This window comes from Sinohyriopsis cumingii, chromosome 11 (assembly GCF_028554795.1).
Source record: "Sinohyriopsis cumingii isolate HCF-2022 chromosome 11, ASM2855479v2, whole genome shotgun sequence".
NCBI lineage: Eukaryota > Metazoa > Mollusca > Bivalvia > Unionida > Unionidae > Sinohyriopsis > Sinohyriopsis cumingii.
The window spans coordinates 96,995,079-97,019,220 of record NC_142971.1 but is presented as its reverse complement, the minus strand read 5'-3'; the positions used below and the strand labels follow the sequence as shown (position 1 = coordinate 97,019,220).

The 24,142-nt window shown below is 37.1% G+C and overlaps 1 protein-coding gene across 1 annotated transcript in view; it reads left to right on the top strand.

The window, feature by feature from the left end:
* The first annotated feature begins 2,962 nt into the window (after positions 1–2,962).
* The window catches only part of LOC149789075 (hepatocyte growth factor receptor-like), an 83,940-nt gene continuing 62,760 nt past the window's right edge, over positions 2,963–24,142 (top strand). The window contains exons 1-3 of the mRNA XM_089975257.1: positions 2,963–3,031; positions 3,838–4,882; positions 14,713–14,880. Of these exons, the coding sequence (XP_089831383.1) occupies positions 3,908–4,882; positions 14,713–14,880 (1,143 nt within the window). The 5' untranslated portion in view covers positions 2,963–3,031; positions 3,838–3,907. The remainder of the gene's footprint in view (positions 3,032–3,837; positions 4,883–14,712; positions 14,881–24,142) is intronic.

Genomic DNA, 24,142 nt, shown 5'->3' with positions numbered 1-24,142 from the left:
TCCCATGTTTAATTCCCCTTGTCACTAGAGTGGCCCACGATTTTTTTTCTCCATGTTAATTTCCCTTGTCGCTATATTTGCCCACGATTTTTTTCCATGTTAAATTTCCATTGTCGCTATATTTGCCCAGGGGTGTTTTTAATGCTAATCCCCATTGTCGCTCTAGTGCCCCTATTCACTACTAGCGTGCCGGACACCAACGAAGTTGCGGGTTCAAATCCTACTATCGGGTGGGTTTAGAGACTATGAGTTATTAGGTGTGTATGTAAAGATTTAAAGGCGCGTCAACACAATTCTGGCTACATGGTACTGAGTAGAAACTAAGCTGCAAGTATTGTAAAAGCAAAATCATTGTCAAATATTCCCAGGAAGACGAACACCTCCAACCAAAACAAAATATTTAAGAACGACAAAATATTAACGGTGAGAAAGAAAAAAAAAAACAAACATATGGCGTAGGAAAGAAAGATAAAGGCAACAAAGGGTATACTTTGTAAAGTACAAAGTCAACAGTTTCCTGTATAAATTTCACCCCTTTATATGTCAAATACACCATTTCTATATAAGCCACACCAGTTCTGTTTAACCATACTCTTTAAAAGAAGAACAAGACCTCAGTTAGCAGTTGAAATATCATCACAGGATTTATCCCACGGCAAGTAGGACTGGATGGTCAACGTGTTTGGAAAAAAAATAAAGCTATATGCAGATAAATAAGGAAACCAAGGCCCCGCAGAATGATACATAGACGTCCTCTCTGTTCCCACCCAATCCAAAATCCGTCACGCTCGATTAAGGGTCAAATAAGTGGAGTGTCTTTCATGTTGATCTTATTTCGTTTCACATTGCACGTTTGCTAGTGCTCCCTATCCGGTATGCATTATTAATGACAACGATAATGACCTTTTGAACTTTGGTTAGATTTGTTGTGGATCTATAATGAACAGAATTTAAGTTTAAGATAAAATTATGATTCACTGATCGTAGGGGAAAATCGAGAACGGTTTGAACAGAAAGAATGTCCCTCCTCCCAATATATTTGTTTGTCAAGAATTATGGCTATACCAATTCAGTATAGGGGTTTTTACAGTTGCAACTGAGTTAGTGATCGTAGCGCATAAAATTACCTCTCTTAGCTCCAATCCACATGCCCACAAAAAATGTCCAGTTCCGGATAGTTCACCGTTCTACACTTGGTTAGCGAAACATAAAGTCAACAAAGTAAGGTATCTTAGCTGTACTACAGATCATTATGGTTAAACCAATGATCAATTTTATATGTCAAACATCTTTTGTTCATACTAGGAAAATAATTATAGACATTAAATCAGATAATTAGATTCAGTGTCCATACTTACATTATATCAGATAATTAAATAATATTTACTTTCCATACTGAAATGATATAAAATAATTAAATTAAATACACTGTCCATACCTGATAATATAAATTCATTATCCATAATTTCAGATACATTCGTAGGAACATTTCACTGTGCTCTCCGATTTTAAACATTTATTGCACATTTTTGATTATATAACTTTAACGAAAACAATCTCAATAATATGAACTTTTCATATGTTGATATATCCTTCTTTCTCAGTTATTTACGCAAGGCTAATAGTTCATTTATAACACGAGTTAAGAAAGTTATAACACAAGTTCGATAAGAAAATTCGATACGTCAGCTGATTTGTAATGCTGAATATTTTAAACCAGATTTTTTAAATTTTATTTTTTAATTTTTTAAATGGAACACATTATTTTAATGTATTCATATGAACTTAACAAAGCAATAATTACATTAGCTATCATAATGATAAATGAGTGTACTTAATGCAGACGGAATATTTATTCATATTTGGGTGTAAATATCGTACAATATTCAGATTTATTTTTGTTTCATTTGACTTTTGAACATCAAATATCGGACGGTACATGCAATACCTTTCAGCATGATTTTTCTTTGCTTATGCTGACACGTACTAACTCTCAAAAATTTGCTGGGGTCTTTAGACAACATTTCTGATTGCCACCAGCAAATTCATCTGGAACAGCCTTCTTAAAATTAGTTTAATTCTGTTTAACTTTCCTTGCATCAAATATGTAAATTTTAGAGATCCAATTATTTCACAGGTTCTGTCATATTACTTTGTTCGCCTTTTAAAAAAAGATTGATCCAGTGACCGGATGTAAAATTGCAAACAGTATGATTTAAAAAAAGAGACTGCTTGTAAGAACACGCTGTACAAGTCAATAATAAATGGATACTCACAAATATTCATATTTTTTGTCTTTATTTTTCAGTCACTTATTCTAACTTAGCATCATTTTATACTCGTTTTTAACCAGAAATATATTTATGTAATATACGTATGCTAATACACATTCATCCGAGGATATACATACCCATGCACCAGATGAAAGAAGACAGACATACATACAGACAGACAGGCATATAGGTGAGAGCCACAAAAGTCCTATACATGCATAGTGTGTCTAACATCGACATTTCTCCAAATTGTATACTCTAAAATTTCCAACCGTTCAAGGAAAAAAAATTAAAATAATCATCAAGGAGACTCGTACGTGCGTCTGTATGTTCAAGCGTGGTTGACATTTGTGAATTTTGAAAAAACTCAAGTAATTTCATGAAAAATATAATGAACATTAAAAGGAAAGCCACGGAAATAAATTTAAAATAATCATCGAGGAGACTCGTACGTGCGCCTGTCTGTTCAAACGTGGTTGACATTTGTGCATTTTGACAAACTCTTTCACAAGCTCCAGAGCTACGTTGCATACAAAAGGGCAGTTTGAGGGTAATTTGTATATTGAGGAAGTGCCTTTCTTGAAGATATTTCGCAGCGAATACCGGATTTTAACTTACCGGAAAAGCGATGTGAAAGGTCTGATGGATAAGTGGTTATACATCACAATTTTCCCGTCTCTGCCAATACATATACATCTGCATATGGTTGAAGGATTGATGTACAGAATACAAGGGTCTTGAACAGCTGAAGTCTCTAGGTATGCAACTCACTTATGATATATTCTTGATAATCTCTCTGGTATTTGTCGGAAAAAAACTCAACGTTTAATAATAAACAATTCATTTTTGACCCTTTTTAATGTGACTTAAATACTCACATGGTCATGGATGTGGGTTTTACTTTGATCATAGTTGCAATAGTTTAGCGCACACCCCCATTCCCTCTAAATATAATAACGAATACAGAAGACAGTGCGAGTAAGGAAATTTCCGCTGTCCTTGTTTTCATAATATGTTTGAGGAGAATCCTTTTGATGCATTGATATGATACTTTTCGTGACAGAGTAATATACATTTAAACAGACGAATGATTTCATGACAGGCTAATATATATTTAAACAGACAAATGATTTCATGACAGGGTAATATATATTTAAACAGACGAGTGATTTCATGACAGGCTAATATATATTTAAACAGACGAATGATTTCATGACAGGGTAATATATATTTAAACAGACGAATGATTTCATGACAGAGTAAAATATATTTAAACAGACGAATGATTTCATGATACATTAATATAAGTTTGAACAGACTGATGGTTTTCATCACAGATTGATAGCTGTTTCGATAGACTGATCAAGCAACATTCGTTTATTAAATTTTGCCAGACTGTACATTTTTCTATTTCAAGCCTTTTTCTCCCCTTCAAGGAGGTATTATGCAAGCCGGCATCTATTTCTTATTATAACCTATATGTATGATGCTAATACGTAGGCCCCAATTTCTTCAGTTTATGTAGTTCATGCAATACATAAGATGTACTATATTTCTTCCCCAGGATAAGAAAAGGATTTATTACGACTAAGTATAATAGAAAACTGACTCCATCGTGCTTTTTGGCTGTCATCATGGATTCCGCAGCTTTCTGCAATATTTGTTTCATCCTAAGTTTGTGTTTCACACATTTGTTGGGCTTTCTAGAGTTTTCATCCAAAAATGGCGAACTATTTTCCTTCGTCATAAACGAAGAAAGATCAAACATTTTTGTTGGAGGACATAATATTCTGTATAACTTGACGCAGGATTTACAAGTCAGTCGGGAATACGATGCTTGTGAGCTGGTGAACTCTAGCCGAGACTTTTGCGATTCCGATGTCAAGGTCGTCAAGGAAAACACTAAAAGTGATTACCTGATGGTATGTGGAACGGTAGCTTATGGTGCATGTGCGGCTTTATTCAGAAATGGTACATATGCACAATTCATGAATAGCACTGTCAATCATTCTACAGCAAAATACGTTGGCAGTAAAACATCCGTTATTGCTTTCTTTGGACGTGACAATTCTAGCAACTCCCTATTGTATGTTGCCATGGGTTACGATGGAAGGCCTCTGGACTTTTATCCCTATATTATATCAGAACGTAAGATGAGAATGATGAATGGCAAATATCAGTTCCTTTATTATGATCTGAGAGAAAGTTATACTATGAAGCCTGAGACACTGAGCACTAGTTACTTTGACTTTTTGTATGGTTTCGAGGATCCGAATCATTCATACTTTATTAGCAATCAGAACAATAGCCAAGAGAGCATCATCAGCCAGTCCTGCAAAGGAACCAGCGTCGCCAAACAATATATAGAAACAAAACTTACTTGCGGAGGGTCCTATTACATTACAGATGCCTTCTTTCTCGGATCAGTCCAAAGCCCAAACTCGGACACACTCTATGTGGTGTTTTACGACCATGCTACTGACACATCCAAGCTTTGCTCCTACGCTCAAGAGGACATTCATGAATACTTCAGACATGCAGTCTTGAACTGTCATCAGCATTTAAAGATTCCGTGGATGGCAGATTCCCATACAAGTTGCAACCAACAGGTAGGTACTTAGTCAAGTAGTTTTTAATACCAATATGCTACCAATTTAATACCATTCCTTAAAAGACATCCTTGCAAGTACAGTCAAGATCAAAGGAACATAACTGAATGGTATCCTTATCTCTTACATGGCAGATCTGGTTATCAACACTAAAAAGCTCTCCAGTAATATCAACTTTGGCCATTTCAACAAAGTCTTTTATGAATCTCTGTGTCCAATGTACACGAGATGGAAAGGTAGAGGTAATTATAAAAAATGGATGAATATAGGCAGTTTAGACCTATGCATAATGTGTGGACCTTACATTCTTAGTAGATAAGATATAGCGATTGAGAATGACATGAAACTAATATTGGCACCATTATGTAGATGAAGACCACAATTTGTAACTAATTTGTTTTTGAGTTAAAGCGTCAAATAATACTATCTGCATTGATTATTATATAAATGAAAAGTCGGCCATGTGATGAATCCATTAAATCACATTTAAAACAATTAAAGTATTAAATATTTTTTTTCATTATGGGCATGACGTTTACTTTTACAAGTGTGGGTTGAGCAATCGCTGCACAGGAAGGTGGTTTGCAATTCAGAAACATGAAAATCTACAATGGACTATCTGAAAATCACATGACCTAGATATTAATAAAGAAACAAAAGCATCTTATTGTGTAAGAAAGCAGTTTCGCATTTGCAAAATGTGTTGTACTAGTCAATGTCACAAGAAATTTAAACCTTGGAGGTCTAAACATTTTTGCTGGTAAGTAGAGAAATGGAAGAGAGATGTTGACCTAAATGAAAATTGTGCATTATAAACACTATCATATGGGCCACAACTCTTGTAATTGTCAAATCGCTTATTGGAAAGATGTACTAATTTGTTGTTCAGTTGTATTAATAAACCAAGGTTTTCTTAGAGGACACTTTAATTTGTTAAGTTTTCTTTTTGTTGGGGTGGGTGGGTAAAAGCCAGGGATGGGCTTGTGATCAGGCGATGACTTATCGATGTACAAATTCAAAATATGACATATGTTTAAATACTTCGCAGGGAACAATTCCCCAGCCCACACAGTTATATTTTATATAGGTAGGCCGAATTTGCACCGAAAATTAATTGTTAAATTGATAATTAATTGTTAAGCTAATAGGTCGAAATTGTGATTGTCGCTTCATGTGCTGCATTCCATGTGAACATTGAATGAGGAGTGCAGAATAGTACTAGACATGACAAACATGGCACAATGAAGAGAGCCGAGTCCGTTGTATTTCTAGCCATATGGATACTGTTGAAATGACAGCAGTCACATTTGACTTTTATTAAACGCAAACTAAATTAATTTCAAACGTTATGGTGTAACTGAGTGTATGGGGTTGCCTCTTAAATGGTACTTTAAGTAGGCATTTTGATATAAAATGTGTATTGTAAGATTTACATCGCTGTCTACACACAAGCTGCAACTGTTAGTCCTTTAAGGATTATTATTTCAGCTTTGTTCATGTTAGTCGATGCCTGAGAAGAAAAATGTGACGCAACTGCACATCGGTACCGTGAACGTACGCATACTGATGGAACAGATCAAATATATTTAGCCAATTCAAAAACCCTCGATTCCACCAAACGTAAACAGTAAGATTGAGTTGATGAAAAATATACTGCTATACAGAGACTTCTAAATAATAAATATCGGTTGCAGAAAGCCTGTTCAGGAGACAGCATTTCATCATCTAATCAGGCAGTCTTGAACAACACTAAGAAAACTGTCTATTGCAAATGCAGAGAGTTGCAAGATACTTGGCTGAGCAATAAAGCAGATAAAATTCAGTCCTACGGAGACAGGAAATACATGAAGAACTTTTTAGATGCGTTGAAGACAATCTATGGGCCACATTAATATGAGACATATCCAATACTGAATACTGACAACGCCACGCGGATCACTGAAAAGAAAAGATACTTCAAAGATGGACAGAACACTTCAACCATATCCTCAATCAACAGTCATCTACCAGCGATGAGGCAATTGTTCGACTATCCCAAGTTGAAATCAACATATTACGTGCTGATACTCCTACGCTAACTGAATATGTGAAAGCAAATTGACCTGTTGTCAAATGGAAAGTCAACTGGAGCAGATGATATTCCAGAAGATGTATACAAAGCCGGAGACTCATACATGACACGTAAGCTGAATTAACTCTTGCACTCGTTGTGGATTCAGGGAACTTTACCCAAGGAGTACAAGGATGCTTCCGTTGTCCAGTTGTACAAGCGGAAAGGCAACGTATAATAACGTGATAACCATCCAGGTATCTCGTTGCTGTCAATAGCCGAAACATCTTTGCAAAATTGTGTTGATTCGTCTTGTGCATCAGATCGATCAAGGGCCCATGATAGATAGAAAGGGTAGCTTCAGGAAAGAACACAGGAACAGAACTTCAAACATTCATCGACTAAGCCGACACGGTCTGTCTTGGAGGCCTTTGGAAAATAATGGCAAAATTTGGTTTCCCAGAAAAATTCTTTTTGATATTTCGATAATTGTATGATCGTAGACTCGCTTTTGTCGTGGACAAAGTCAAATCTTTTGAACAATTCTTAGTCACCAATGGAGTGAAGCAAGTCTGTGTGTAGGCCCTGACTCGCTGCATCGTGATGAGTTCTCTGCCATGATTACTGATGACTTCAGTGAATATGACACTGGGCTCGACATCAGCTACCGGATTTACGGCAAGCTCTTCTATACGAGGAGATTATAGGCGAAAATGAAGTTACCAGAAGTGAACGTTCGTAATCTCCTATTTGCTGACGACACTTCTCTGAATGAAAATCTGTATCCGACAGGCAACAGAGAATGGACCATTTCTCATAAGATTGTGACAATTTATGTCTCACAGTCAGTATCAAGAAGACAGAGGTGAAAATACACTTGCACCAGGAAAGCCTTAAGTACAACTTATCATCACAGTAAATGATCAAACCCTCGTGGCGGTTCACATGTTATCGGGTCTCAGCAGAACACTGTCACGTGCAATCCACATCGATGATGATACAAACGCCAGAACCGCTAACGAATGTGTGACTTTTGGTAGACTACCTGCAAATATTTGGGAGCGCAGAGGAATCAGTCTACAAATAAACCTTTAGGTCTACAAAGCCTGTATGTTACCGACCCTGCTATATGCCCGTAAAACCTGGACTGTGCATGGACATCTTGCCAAGAAGCTGAACAAGTGTCACATTGACTGCCTGAGGAAACCGAAAGGGGATAATATGGTGGGACAGGATCCCATATACTGAGGTTCTCACACGGTCAGGCATTCCAAGCATTCACACTCTGCTTATGAAATCACAGTTGGTATACCCAGGCCATTTTGAGAGATGAAGAAGGGAATGCGTTATCAGGGTGATCATAAGCAACGCTTCAAAGCTTCCCTCAAGTTATTCAACGTTGTCTGAGAAAATTTGCTAACAACTCCTGCCTCATGTTATACCTGTCTTCTGATAGAATTCGTAATTCAAAGTACTTTGGGTAATATCAATACGTATACGTGTTATATAATATTACGACATTAGACCGATTCTAAAACAATGCAACTACCTGTCCGTGACTTGGCCATTGCGTTACGGTCAAATTCGAGGTTACTTCAAAGGGAACCTCGCCGCGGGGGTGAGAACCTCTGCTTTGCAATCATCAGTGATGTCACAGGTCGGCGTAGGCTTAGAGACCAGAAAGCCAACATTGTAATGTATGAGTGCTACTACCCCAGCCAGATTTCAAAAAGACCACCGGTATCCAATCAGAACTAGGATAGTCAAATTTTGGGGCGGGTTTCTCACGCAGCCAGACATTATTCTGTTACATTCATTGTGAAAGAATCAGCGCACGTTAGGAATGAGTAGGTCATACAGAAGTCGGGGGACACTAAACCGCACTCCAAGAACAAACTGGGCACTCGTAAAATTAGCGGGAATGGAGTTTCAGGAACTTCGGACGAGATTTGGAACAAAGGCTTCTAAGGGAGATTTCCGGGTGGGATAGGACGCCACCAGAAGATTAAAGAGAGAGGAGAAGACGTGAAGGGCTGGGAGAATAGCCAGTAGTGTGAAGGCGCATGGCCGGAGATGGAATCAATGGTACCGGAAATCGCGACAATCAGGGCTTAGAGAACGGAAACAATGGCACCAGAAGTATTGACAAAGGAATACAAGGCGGAAGTTGCGGATGGGTAACATAGAAGGGACACGGGAAATAAACACTCTCACCTTTAATTTAGCGTGATGAAATAACTGTCAATATGAATAGGTCTTGTTTTGATTGGAAGCAATTGCATTGTCCTGTAATTGTTGAATACCATCAAAGAGTTTATTAAATTGTTATACCTTTCACCTTGTTATTTATATATTGTATACACCTAGACTGTCGGTCCTGTTGACTGGGGGCTCGGAGCTATTTAATCTTTTAATTATCCGTCCTTCTCCGGTGTTAGTAATAATTCCGTATGGGAGAAGTGACACACTCCAACATGACCCTGAGTCTTGGGAAGATCTCACTCAGGACCGCTCTACTTGGCGGAGTCTCATCATTCTAACTTGAACTACAGATTTTGAACGAGGAAAAGTACACAAGCAGTACAGAGCTCAAGCAGAGTAAATATGAAAACTGCAGTACGTCTTCTATTGATAGGAAAACCCAAAAGGTATCTCCTGTCGAATGTGCCACAGGTAGTGCGGGTCACAAATTGGCCTGATCAGCCACACGTACTCAGCCACGCATACTCACATAAATCAAACCAGTTAGTGATGTCATGGACATCTTCGAACTCGAGGAACGAGCAACAATATACTGAACACACGCGAACTCATCAAGTGTGTTCCCGTAATCAACCGTTGTTATAGCGTAAAAGATTAAGGTTATTCTATACAAAAGTGCCATTTATCAAGTATTATATACGCAAGTCACCAAAGAGTACATGATACATTGTAAAATGTTCCTATGCAACAGTGGGTAAACGAACTTTTATGTTGAAGTAAATTCCTATTTCAAATGTAAGCCGAAAAACTGTTTCTTACGTAGTGGAAGAGGAAAAGGTTGCAACACAATTGGCAATATTGGTATGGGTCAACAAAATATCGTTTCCCAACATGCTCAGTGTAGACTAAAATGAATTATGCGATGTGAGATCTCTGAAAGAAAAGAGAAAAACCTAAAATAATCAAGAAAAGAAAAGAAAAGAAAATGTAAAAGAAGAAGAAAAAAAAACTAAACAATATTGAATGTAGTATTATTTGTTGTTTGCTCTCTGTTGCGCTGGTCAGTCACTCTACAGTTGGTACTACAATTGGGGACATTCATCATTATGCTGAAATTTCAACGAGGGACGTAGAAATAAACTGCAGTGAATTAGATATAATATAATTAATGGTAGGAATTGGTCAGGTATTGCCTGGTGTCCTTGTTAAGGAATGAGAAGGATAAAATGTTGGTGACGAGAAATTTTCAGTAAATTACAAGAGGCAATTAAAGAAGATTATCTGCATCAGATATTATTTTCAGCCAGCAGGCCGATGGTAGAAATTGTAGTAGCAAGTGTGTCAGAGTCTAGTACTATGGTAGAAATTGTACTAGCAAATATGTGAGAGTCTAGTACTATGGTAGTAATTGTACTAACAAGTATGTCAGAGTCTAGTACTATGGTAGTAATTGTACTAACAAGTATGTCAGAGTCTAGTACTATGGTAGTATTTGTACTAACAAGTATGTCAGAGTTTAGTACTATGGTAGTAATTTTACTAGCAAGTATGTCAGAGTCTAGTACTATGGTAGCATTTGTACTAACAAGTATGTCAGAGTCTAATACTATGGTAGTAATTGTACTAACAAGTATGTCAGAGTTTAGTAATATGGTAGTAATTGTACTAACAAGTATGTCAGAGTCTAGTACTTTGGTAGTAATTGTACTAACAAGTATATCAGAGTCTAGTACTATGGTAGTAATTGTACTAGCAAGTATGTCAGAGTCTAATACTATGGTAGTAATTGTACTAACAAGTATGTCAGAGTCTAGTACTATAGAGTCAGTTTCGTAAATTACATATTTGCTCCAAGTCGTAGCACTAATACCTGACATCGTTACCATTAATTTGTGATTAATAATGAACATGATGATATCATTGATTTCAATCAATATATAAGTGGGAATACATAGAACAATAAAAGTAGGAAACACACGCGTATTTACAAGCTGAATGATACGTGACTAGTGTCAAGTGGTATAAGTCCATCCAATAGCTGTAGTAAACAAACTATAGCAAACATACGAGTCAAATTGTACAAGACCATCGTGAACTGTGGTAAATAACGTTTTAAACATGACTCATTGTTAGAGGACCACTGTGATCTAACTTGATAATTGTAGTAAACGAATAAAATAGTACAGCTACGAGTAATATGATTTCAGGACCATTTTGATAACTGTATTACTGATATGTATATGCTTACCAGTTAGGCTGTAGGAAGATAAAATGAAATAAATCTTCACAGAATTTATTATTCACATATAGTCAAATGGTACAGGACAAACTTGATAACATTCCAAAACTAAACTGAGCCCTGTGGTACAGAACCAACTTTATGTCCTCAGTAAGCGATTGTGTTGTGGGGTAAAAAAATGAGCTTCATATATGAAGTTAAGGATTGAGTCAAGTGGTTTACAAGCAAGATAATAATTATGAACAAAAACTCAGTCAAGTGTTAAACCCTCTTAATAAATTTGGTACAGGTCCGAGCTGAGTCGTGCAAGGTTAAATTGTAATAAAAGACTGAGTCAAGTCGTCCACAATCAATGTGATAAGTGTAGTGAATGATTGAGTAAAGTTAGCCAAGTGACACGAGACTAACTTGACAACTGCAACAAAAATGTGTGGACATTAAGCTGGCATGTGGTTAAACTTAGTAGCATTAACTTTTAACAGACATTAAAGCAATCACAATTCAATTACTATGAATCTTGTTTACTTGCGAAAGAAATTAATTTGCTGATGGATATGTTAAATTCCATATCTAGGACCTACTGACATATTTAAGCTAACATATAGGACCTATGAACATGTTACAACCCACCTATAGGATCTACTGATATTTTAAAGCATCCATTTAGGACCTACTGATATGTATAGGCCAGCATGTATGACCTACTGATATGTACAGGCCAACATGTATGACCTACTGATATGTATAGGCCAACATGTATGACCTACTGATATGTATAGGCCAACATGTATGACCTACTGATATGTACAGACCAACATGTATGACCTACTGATATAGTAAGCCCATATGTGATACCTACTGACTTTGCTAAAGTTCATATGTAGGATCGACGGAAATGTAAAGGTCCACGTGTAGGACCTATTGACATGTGAAATCTCATATATATACCTATTGATACGTTAAAGCCCACATGTAAAACCTAGTGACATGCTAAAGCTCCCAAATAGGAACTACTGATATTTTAAAGTCCACATATAGAACCTACTGATATGTCAAAGCCCCCATTTCGGACCATCTGATATGTTAATGCCCACGTGTAAGACCTACCAATATGTTAAAACCCGCACATAAAACCTACTGATTTGTTAAAGCCTCCATGTAGGACCTACTGACACGTTAAAGCCTCCATGTAGGACTGCTTACATTAAACTAGATAAATATAATACATTTTCTCCTGTGAAATCAATCTAGATGTTAATTCCTATAGCTTGAGACTTATTTCTTTATTTATTTCTGGAGACTAAATTGCAACGTGAAAATACAATTTTCCAAAAGTAGTAAAAACAAATCTTTCCTTCAGAAAATAAATTACATCAAACAAGATTTAAGTAGTAAGACAAGTTTCCGTTAATGTGATAGGTAATTGTATTTATATGTATATTTATTTGAATATTGTTAAGGTAATTCTTTAGTTACAAAAATTGATATTGCAAATCTAGAATGTGGATAAACTTCGAGTGAAAATAAAGTGTTTTAAAGTCATATGTTGAAAGTGTGATATATGAAAATATACCTCACACATGCTAATGCAAGTGTTTGACTCTCGATGGACATTATCTTTAAAAGGAGACACAATATAAAAGCAGCAGAGAGGGTGAACGGACCAATTTTGTAGTAAGTCTTCTTTGATAATAAAGCTTCATACGAAATAAATGAATATAATCGGTCATTAACGTCAAACCGAAGCCTCTAACCGACCGAGATTTTATCTAATTGGGTTAGCTCATTTTGTTACTTTATCTTTATCGCTTGTATTTTCACATTTATATTTGTGTTTGTTTACCCGTCGCACACTCATTTTTGGTCTCACCCTCCCTGCTGATGTAGTGTGTGCGTAATGAGACCATTATTATATCAATAATGGAATCTCACACAGCTAGATTAGCTCGAGAGCGACTAGAGGCAATTAAATTATATTCCAGTCCATGATTCTGTCAAGCGACAACTACAAGCGCGTCAGGAGTCTCAGGTGGAATTTACAGAAGTTGCAAAACAATTATATCTAACTGTTACAAGGACTACCAAAGATCTCCTTCCCACTTTTGAGCAAACAGTTAAAGCAACTGAAAAAATTGCAGAAAGAACTAAAAAAACAAAAATGATTCTACAAGAACTTCTAGCTGAAATGGCTGGAGCTCAACCACAGTTGCAAGAAGAAATACAAGTAATTAATGGTATTAACAAAATGCATGAAGAGGTCGGTGATGTAAAGGATGTTGCTTCAAAACCAAGACCAAAAACCAAAACCATTAGCCCTATTTACTGAAGGCCATATACTACGTCGAGAGACAACTATAGCGTTTGCCGCAAAAGGGTATCCAGATCGTCATAAATTATTAAATCCAAACACCGCCAGTGTTCTAGAAAAAAAAATGGGTTCCTTTTGTATTTCGAAAATCCCGTGTTATATCTAGAATCATTGATAATATAAAGATGAATTTGCCAATTTTGAGTAACAAGTCGAAAAGGTTAAAAGATCGCCATTACCTGGAGATATATTATCGGCAGGAAAATCCCATTCAGACCAACTCGTATTGAGGAAGAAAAAACAATAAGAAATGGTCTTGGTACGGGTACCAGGAGAAGTAGTCTTACTACTCCATGTCCCAGCAACGTCCTTGCCGATGTTGAACGATTAGAAATTCTGATTGGTTGAAGACAAGCCGGTAATAATTCTCCAGATATTATTAATGAAAAGCGATCCTCTTCAAATCAACCAAGAGAAGATAACACAAGACAAATAAAATTGCCCCATGTCACCCAAATCCCCTTGCAAAAACTTAACGTTATAGAACTGAATCATACCTTTTCACCCACCATCTTTCCAACAGCGGATAATCAGACGCTAATATCAACGTGACAAGTGTTTCAAAATAAACATATAAGATCTGTTTAATAGTGATTTTATATATAGAAGAATACAAATTGAAGGTATGCTGTTATATAAGACATACTCATGGATATTTTTCCCACGTAAGTATATATAACAAAATATATACAGAGGGCCTGCTACAGAGTACTTATAAATAACAGCACGCACATGTAAGGTCGGCTGTCCAGTAATTATTCATAAATGTGTATTGGTAATATTTCAGAAATATGTATTATCTATTATTCTGCTCATTTGTCTTTTTGTATTTATGACGAATAGTGAATCAAATATTTTCCTAAATATTGCCTAGGAATGAACGTTTTATAACGATAAATTTGTTTAAAGCTTATGAATGCTTACAACAATAATGACAATGATTATAATTTTTCATCCATTTGTCTCATCAGGATAATGGTGATGCGTGCAGAGTGGACATCATAATGAGAGTGGACGGTCAGCTGAGTGCTTCTCCGGTGTATCTAACTGCAGGACGAGTAACAGCACTTGCTGTCCGTGTTCAGGCACGACTAGGAGAGGTAGTCTTCATCGGGTTTGACAACGGAATTTTGAAAAAGGTGAGACAACATACGAAAAACAAGGAAATCTTTTATAATGGAACTTTCACAATAACGAGAAGTGATCTTTTATCAGGTTGGCAAATAGCCAAATGTTATGTTCGTATAAAATATCATATTAATATTGACTTATTAAGTTTATTTCTAATTTAATTAATCTTTTGTAAGTTCGCAATCAAGTGAGCCCGGCATGTCTTTGCGGATGGGACTTCCGCTGCCTCAGATTGTGTCGTATACGGATTTATTTGGCTTTTCTATTTAAAACAATGTATTCCTCATACGGTTTGTTGGACAAAGTCAGAAGAGAAGGAAATTCAACTTTAAATTCTAGGAAGTTAGTGATTAAATCAAGCTACGTGAAACACGTACACATCTATAGAAAGGAAAGAGACCTAAGAAAACAGTACGAGTTGTGTTCCGTTCGTGAGCTTGTTCACGCGTTCGCAATAATGAGCAATTCCTTATATAGAGTGAAAAACAGAGACTTCGTGTTTTGAATTTGATTTGAGGTGGTTTGTGGACCGTTGACGATGACCTCAAAAATTATTTATCCTTGGCGTGGATGGGTGGATAAGAACATTTAAAAGCAGAATGAAACGTGGGAATAATCCGCTGTGTACAGCCGATTAACAGCTCAAGCTGTCATTCATACAGAGTAGGCAGGATGTATACTATATATGCTATATTAAATACAAGCACATCGGTAAAGAGCGTAGACCCAGATTTGCCGTAGCATTATGTTCCGGCATATAAGAGTCTGACTTAATGGTTCCATTTATGAGTTGAAGTTAACACCACACATCGTTAGCTGGAGTATCATAAAAACGGAGATAGCCCGATTGCAATATGTGCTTTACAGAATGGTTAATATGGTATCCCAACTTTCCTCTAGGCTTCCTGTAATAGCCACAGTAGGTTAAATCAAAGACAGTTTCCAAATCAAAGCTATATTGACTACATTAAGTTGCATCAAACACACATTTATGAGTAAACATCTGGATCTTTGCATAAATGATTACACGTATATTTTCAGATACATATATACTTAACAATAATCAAATATATGAATGGACAAGACTGACTGGTCTACATTACGTTACATTTTAATATTCATAATGGCCTTGTCTACCTGCAAACAAGTTTTGATGTGCTTGATTCCTTGATCTGTAATAATTGTCTCATAGTCATCACTATACATTGACTCTAGTGGACTGGGTCCTTATTATTTAGATTCTAACAGAATGTGGAATGGATAAAGACTTATTGTCAAGCTGCAATTAGACTGCTATACACACAAATGAATATTATCCAGTTTTATCTACACAGATTAAGTATCATCGTTACCTACCATCTATACTCGCTTAAAAAACGAGGCCAACAGCAAACTGCACAGACCCAAATCTGCCGTCGCATAATGCTCCGGCAGATCTGGGTCTGTGCAGTTTCTTAGGAGTAATCAATAGAACAAAGAACATTGAACCGTTGTTGTTTGCACTTTGATTCTACTGATAAACGTTTTTTTTTGTGTGTGTGTGTGAGTTTTTCGCGTTTAGTGCTATAAATCATGAATGCATACTACCGGTCTACGTGTATATGGGGCTCAAGTGTTGACGATACATACTGGATTTTGAATGGAGTGAAGTAGCTCTTCAGTATTGATAGACCGATGTATTTGTTTGAATGTGCTTTATCTAACGGAAGATAAAACTCAATCTACTTTATTTCGTATTTACATATAAATCTTGTAGGTAACTATTCGTACTTTGCTATATTGTACACAATAAGAAATATAAACGCCCTCGCACAATTATGTAATTTAGGATAATGTCATTTTCAGTTGTTGTTATTTCCATTATTCTAAACATAACTTAATGTGGTTTAATTTACGGACTCGTTCAATTTTGGCGATCACCGCTAAATAGTAAAGTATAACTGGGAGGCTGGGGTGATAATAATTTTCAGTATGGGGTTGGATGATAATGATTTTCACGATCACAAAAAGGAGAGCGTAGGAGAATATACAGAATAAGTGTCCTAGAAGAGACATTTTTATGCCTCGTATGTTCACTGTAATTCAAATACCACGACATGTATCATTCTTTCGTTAACCTCATTGTACATTTATACAGTTTGATATCATATGTGGGGACTTGCACCTGGTTCAAGATCAGACATTAGATCCATATAATTATGGAAACATGAACAACCCTAATGCTAGAAATATATTATTAATTATGAAAGAAAATCTTGATTTCGCTGATCAATTTGATCATTCGGTACAGAATTAAATAAATATAAATGTAGAAGAAAATTCCTCTACAACAAGCTAGAGGCATAAAATATCTTATGCCAAAAGTAAGAAAAATGATGATTGATCCAAGTTACAGTCTGCCCACTGAATGATGGTATTAACTTTGTATCCTAATGGCTGATACGTGTGTCTGGATTACAGTCTGCCCACTGAATGATGATATTAACTTTGTATCCTAATGGCTGATACATGTGTCTGGATTACAGTCTGCCCACTGAATGATGATATTAACTTTGCATCCTAATGGCTGATACGTGTGTCTGGATTACAGTCTGCCCTCTGAATGATGATATGAACTTTGCATCCTAATGGCTGATACGTGTGTCTGGATTACAGTCTGCCCACTGAATGATGATATTAACTTTGCATCCTAATGGCTGATACGTGTGTCTGGATTACAGTCTGCCCACTGAATGATGATATGAACTTTGTATCCTAATGGCTGATACGTGTGTCTGGAATATAACCTGCCCACTGAATGATGACATTACCTTTGTATCCTAATGGCTTATACGTGTGTCTGGATTACAGTTTGCCCACTGAATGATTACATTAACTTTGTATCCTAATGGCTGATACGTGTGTCTGGATTACAGTCGGCCCACTGAATAATGATATTAACTTTGTATCCTAATGGCTGATACGTGTGTCTGGATTACAGTCTGCCCGCTGAATGATGATATTAACTTTGTATCCTAATGGCTGATACGTGTGTTTGGATTACAGCCTGCCCACTGAATGATGATATTAACTTTGTATCCTAATGGCTTATACGTGTGTCTGGATAACAGTCTGCTGAATGACAAAAATTCATTGATGAAATACAAATTATTTGAAAAAATAAAATTGCAATACACTTCAATAGAATGCGACAGAATTATTGAAAATGTATCAACTTCCGATATAAGGTTAACAATATCACATCCATTATTCCTTTATACTTTGTCAACTGAAAGTCGTTGAAAAGCCAATTTATATGCTTCAAATAAAAATAAATATAAATTATTACATATTTCATGTAAAGCAACTTTTAAAATAATGCAATCCTCAGAGAATAGTTTCATGAGAACTTATAATTTAGAACTGTTCGAGTCTAAGTAAAGAATTCGACAAAATGAGAAAAGCTAAACTTCGAGAAAGTATTAATGGATCGAAAGTAAAAATGCGTAGAAGACGGGATTAACGCATAAAGTACATGAGTCATATACAATGGAAGGAAACATAAGTGTGATTTAGATTTTAAACGTAGCTTCAACAATTTTCCAGTCATATCGCTACGATGTCTGCAGTGTGTCAGTTTATAGCAATGTCTAGCAATGGGGCATCATGCCGCAGACATTAAGAATGAAAGTCTAAGCCAGTCACATTATCCTGACACCAGGCCGACCAGTCCTAACACTAACCTCTTAATTCTGAGCAAGGCAACTGTTAGTACAAATTTTAGAATTCTTTGGTATGACTCGGCCGGGGTTCGAGCCCACAACCTCCCGCATCCGGGGCGGCCGCTCTAACTACTAGGAAACCGGAGCGGTCCGGAAACAAAGTAATTAAAGATGAAAATGCATTTGATAACAGTCAATGTGATGTTCTAAGGGACGTTAAAGAGTACTATAAACATCTATATAATGAAGAAATATGCGATAGATAATATAGATTTAGATATTTAGATTTTCATCTGAACTATTATGCAATTCTTAGGCTTAGCCAATACAAAACTGTATAATCAGAAAACAAAGTTATTCAAAAGGAGGTATTAGACTGTTGACAAAGTATGAAACCTACAAAATTTAAATTCACAGCAAAAATTGTCTGATTTAAAAAAATAAGATTGGGGAATTTGTAGAAAAGAATTAATATAGCGTATGAAAAAGGATCCTTTTGAACGGTTTTGAGACAAGGATCTAAAACTTGTATGCCCGAGCAGAATATGCTAAAGCAGTACCGGAAAAATCCAAAATGGCGTCCAGTTTCATTTCCTAAAGCTGCAAACAGATTGACATCATCATGCATTGACAAAAGAATTATACACAAAACTGTACACGTGTTTTGTTCTGAGGGAGCGAAAAGAATGAGTTTGATATGGCGTAGGGATACGCCCAGGTCGTCAGGGCATGTACGACTTTTTAATGTCTGAAAGGCGAAGCACAATCCTTAGTTAGTCGTCAGGTGGGAACGAATCCACGCATCTGACGACACCACGGTGTCAGGCTTTAATAGACCGCAATCGTGGATATTAGGAACGAAATGGAATCGGAACACGCACTCATTTGACAATCGGATGTCAGTATTGCAACTGTTGAGTCACCCGGTGAGAATATACCACACCAGGTTTTGGGCGTACACGCTCTTCGGGGTATTTGGTGATGTAGACGAGTAGGAATCGGCCCACATACTCGTCTATTGCATACCCGATATATCAGAGGAAGGCAATGAACTCGGAAGGAAACTGCAAACGACGAACGCCACGTTGAAACGGCACTGATGCACTAATGGGTCATATCGTGATCAGTTTTAATAATGGGATGTCACTATCAACCAATAATATGTAAGTCACATATTTAATTAGGGCAATCTATATGGTATCACGGTACCAATTGTTTTTCCATATACCTCAATGCTAATGTTTTGTGAAATAAATATACTTTCTGTCCTACTTGGGCATGCATGTCACACACTGTCATATAGAACAATGCTAGATTGTCAATTTGACAATGACATAACCAGGTACACCATTGCATTTAAGAGAGATAACTCTACTGGAACTAGACAGGGGTAAGAGTTATCTAGTCACAACAAGCACATTTTCAGCCATGTGTACCATATTTAAAAAAAATCATAAAAAATACAAAATATGATCTAGATAGAAATTAACACAAGCTCACATGTTGCCAAGAGGCTCAACATTTTTTTAAGCCAAACAGAAAGTACAACTCTTACATAATGCACCAATCACAGCTAGTGTTGTTCTTTAATTCTGAATACAATGTTCCATACACCTTAAGCTCCGCCCACCTGGACTTGCGCAATTGGTACCGTTATACCATATAGTTATACAATTGTGTTTGCATCACACAATCAAGTTAGAATTTCTAGTACAAAGTGTACATCAATCTAACAAAAATCAATCAATCAGAGAGTATCTGTAGGACTCACGGTACTAATATAGTTTCCATAGTAAACCTATGCAAACACCATTATATTAAAAATTCAATAATTTAAAATGTTTGAGTCCTCATGATCAAACCTGTATTTATCAGTATAGATGAAACCTGGATGTCAGCTTCTGTGTACAGGAAAGGATATGAGCAGCGGCATTTTCTGGACCTGCATGTGTTTGAAACATGTGCTTTCAATTCCGCACCAAAGAGTCAGGTGCTAAATATATTAATGAATGTTCCAAACTCAAGACTGTTAAAGGACTGAAATTCCATCAATTAAACAATGTCTCAATTTTTCCCCACTTACAACTAGGATAATCTTTCAGAAGGTTCTTTTTCCTACAACATAACTTACATTATTAACCAATCCTGGTCAGCCAAACCCATATATACTCTATTTTATGTTCACCCATTTCTAGGCTGTTTCCCACTTTTCCATACTGTGTGTCATGTAACTCATTATATTTTCGTGTTAAGCAATATAAAACAAAAACAGTTATAGTTTAGACCCTGGCATACAATGGATCAAATTGGGATTTTCATATAGTTTTATCGAAAGTCAGGCAACTTGGATAACTTCTTTTATACAGAGACATCGGTCCACTGGACTTTAACGGAAGTCAGTGTGTTGAGGTCATTTAGGATTGACGGTATTCATTCCCAGGTTCACTGCACACCCTTGGTCTTAATTCACTGGTCCAGATAGATTGTCTTGATTGACTACCTTCTACACCGAATAGCAGCGTCCCATCTAACTATGCTAGGTTTCTTCGCCGGTCTATTCTTTCTAGGCTGCTACTCTTGTAGACAGTCACAAGTTGCATTGGTGTTGCTCATATCGATGGCTACACCTCTCATGTGAAACATGTGGTCCGATTGCTTCTCGCTGAAACTACTCAACCTCCATGGAGGGGGGATTGGCTGGCTAATTGGGGGTACGTTATTATATCTACGATTCAAGTCGTTGGTTAGTCGTTAGGTACACGTGGCAGCACGAGAATCCATCTTTTAACCCTCACCCCTCTCATATCCTCACATGTACTCCAATGTTCCAGGTATGACGTCTGGTCTGCTTTGCCTGCTGACTGTGGTTGGGATGCTGAATATTTATAGACTTGTCTGACTGATGGTGAATTATAAACGTTTGCGCATATTCGGGCATGTACGTCTGGCTAAATCTCACAAAGCGGATACTTAATTTATCTTACCGGAGGAAATTAGAGCCACGATCCCATAAGCATTTATGCATACAAAGTATGAGTTTTAATTGTGTCGAGTTTAGGGGCAATGAAGATCCAACTGACATTGTCAAAATACGGGACGAGTGGGAATCGAAACTACACACGCACACGTTGTGGTGCAGACTCATGGCGCCACCCCGGTTCTCTGCGGACACGCACTTCGGGGATTTTGGTTACTAGACGAATGGAAATCAGCCCACACACTCGTCTTTGTACGTTAGATGAGGGAAAGGACTTGTAACGAGGCTCGAAATGTCAGCCAGAACGTTCCTGAATCGCCAAGAAGTAATAGCAGATAACTTTTGCCCAGTTATCTAAATCCGGGTGTTCCCTATTACCAATTATATTTTAGTAGAAATCTCAAGTACAGTCATGCAGAATAGCACGAATTTTCTTGCACAATGTAATTTGCATTTAGTTTTTAACCGATTCGGCCCCGATCCCGTCTGTTGGCGTGATGAGGCTGTACCCTACTTCAAAGCCCTGCAGCATCAAGGCCATTTAAGATAGACCAATGTGGATGGTATTAAAAAAAGCAGACATATATAGCTCTAAAATGATATCAAATAATCTGGAAGTTCTAGTTGCACTACAAAATACAGTTAGAAAAAGCTCATTTTTTGGACCCGTTTTTTTTTCCACCCAAAATTCGCTCGAGATCGGAATGCGATTTTGTGTCCGGATTTTAGACCTTTTGGCCTCAGATCTAAGGCATACCGGTCTTAACTGCACACAGACAGGTGAACCTTTGCAAAAACTAGGATAAGGTGGGCATTTGGAATAAATTGCGGTCTCCATACGAAAATGATGGGTCTATTAAGCAAAAAAAAAAAAAAAAAAAAACTCCAACTTTTACCCTTCTGCTCATGCGCAAGCAAAATAACCAATGGAAATTGATGTTTCTAATACAACCAGGCATTATGCTCATAGATAATCCGTTGAAAACCTCTGTATTACGATGTATTCAGAAATAGCACCTCAAATCTCGTTCCTACGCACATTTCAGGCAAAAACGACAAAAACCTCTGGGGCCGAATGAGTTAAAGTGCATTTAAAAATGTCCTAAATCAATAAAAAAGTCGAAGTTTCAGTGACCATTTGAATTTTGTCCAGGCCTGTTAGATAATTTAAGTGGTTAGTTTAGAATGGCGAACAAAGGAGCGTATCAGATTATTTGGATTTATCGAGTAGGTCTATCAATTCAAAATGATAGCCCTTTGTAACAAATGCAATTTTGATTAGCCCTTAAAAGGGCTGACGTTAAACATCGTCAGGAAAAAAGAGCACCTGTAGGTGCTTCCTGGTACTTCCAACGGTTTTGTTTGGAGTGATGAGGTTAGCTATACCAAATCCTCAAATTCAGGTCTCATTTGGAGTTTACTTGTTTCCAACTTATGAACGTTAATTAGTTCGTTAGCTATGCTGATGACTAATGGTACCGGAATAATGCTGTACTTTTCTCTATGCCTAGGTTTTCTTTCGCCTTCGGCAGGTTTTTCGGGTTGGCTTAGTTGAGTGTCCCTTCGCACTAGTCTCCCTTCCACATTCAAGTACCATGCGTAAATCTTCTGTATATTTTCGAACATGCTTTGCATCGTGGAGGAAAAAGCACACCTCTCTCCCTTGTGTGGTCGAATATGTAGTTGACAAGATCGGCTCTTTGTTCTACTGAGGGCTGGATTTGGAATTTGATTCATTTATTAAGACCCTTCTTCAACAATTGTAATGCGTCTGGGGTCTGGCTGTATTGCCAAAATTGTATATTTCTTCGTTTCTTGTTGCCTTGTTTTGAGGGTAGATGTAGTTGGTTCCACGGTGGCAACTGTTGCTGTAACTGTTGCTGATGCTTCTGTTACTGTTACATGCTTTACTTGTTCTCTTGTTTTAACCGTAGCTGTTGAAATTGTTGCCTTGGTCGTTTTATTGGTGTTGTTACAACGGTTTTAGATGTTACTTCTTATCTATCCTGGTGTATATTTCTTGAAGTCTATGCAGTTATGGATACTGCTTCAGGTATAATTGATGTTTCCGGTGGTGCTGCTGCTGTTGTTGATATTGAGATTGCTATTGGTGTTTTCTTCTGCTCCTGTTTACTTAATTCCTCTGTTTGCTCCTTCCTAAGCGTTGCTAGCACAGATCCAACCCCTTTCCGTACCCTTTACTGGTTAATGATATTCTCATGAGGCATAGGTGACTGCACCCCAGTAACAATCATTGGAGTCTGTGTAGTTCTAATTGTAGAAGCAGAAGCCTTGTAGTTGTAATTGTTCCGGTAGGTGCGTCCAGTAACGGTTGGAGTAGTAAATAGGGGCACCCTAGCCTCAATGGGAATTAGCATTACAGACCCCCCTTGGGCAAACCTAGCCTCAATGGAAATTTAACATGGGAAAAAATCATGGGCAAACCTAGCCTCAAGGGAAATTGAACATGGGAAAAAATCATGGGCAACTCTAGCCTCAAGGGGAATTGAAAATGGAACAGGGTCGGGACCCTATTTTAATATGGTTCCGACCTGATGGGTCTATGGAAAGGGAACAGGCGAAAATTGAAAC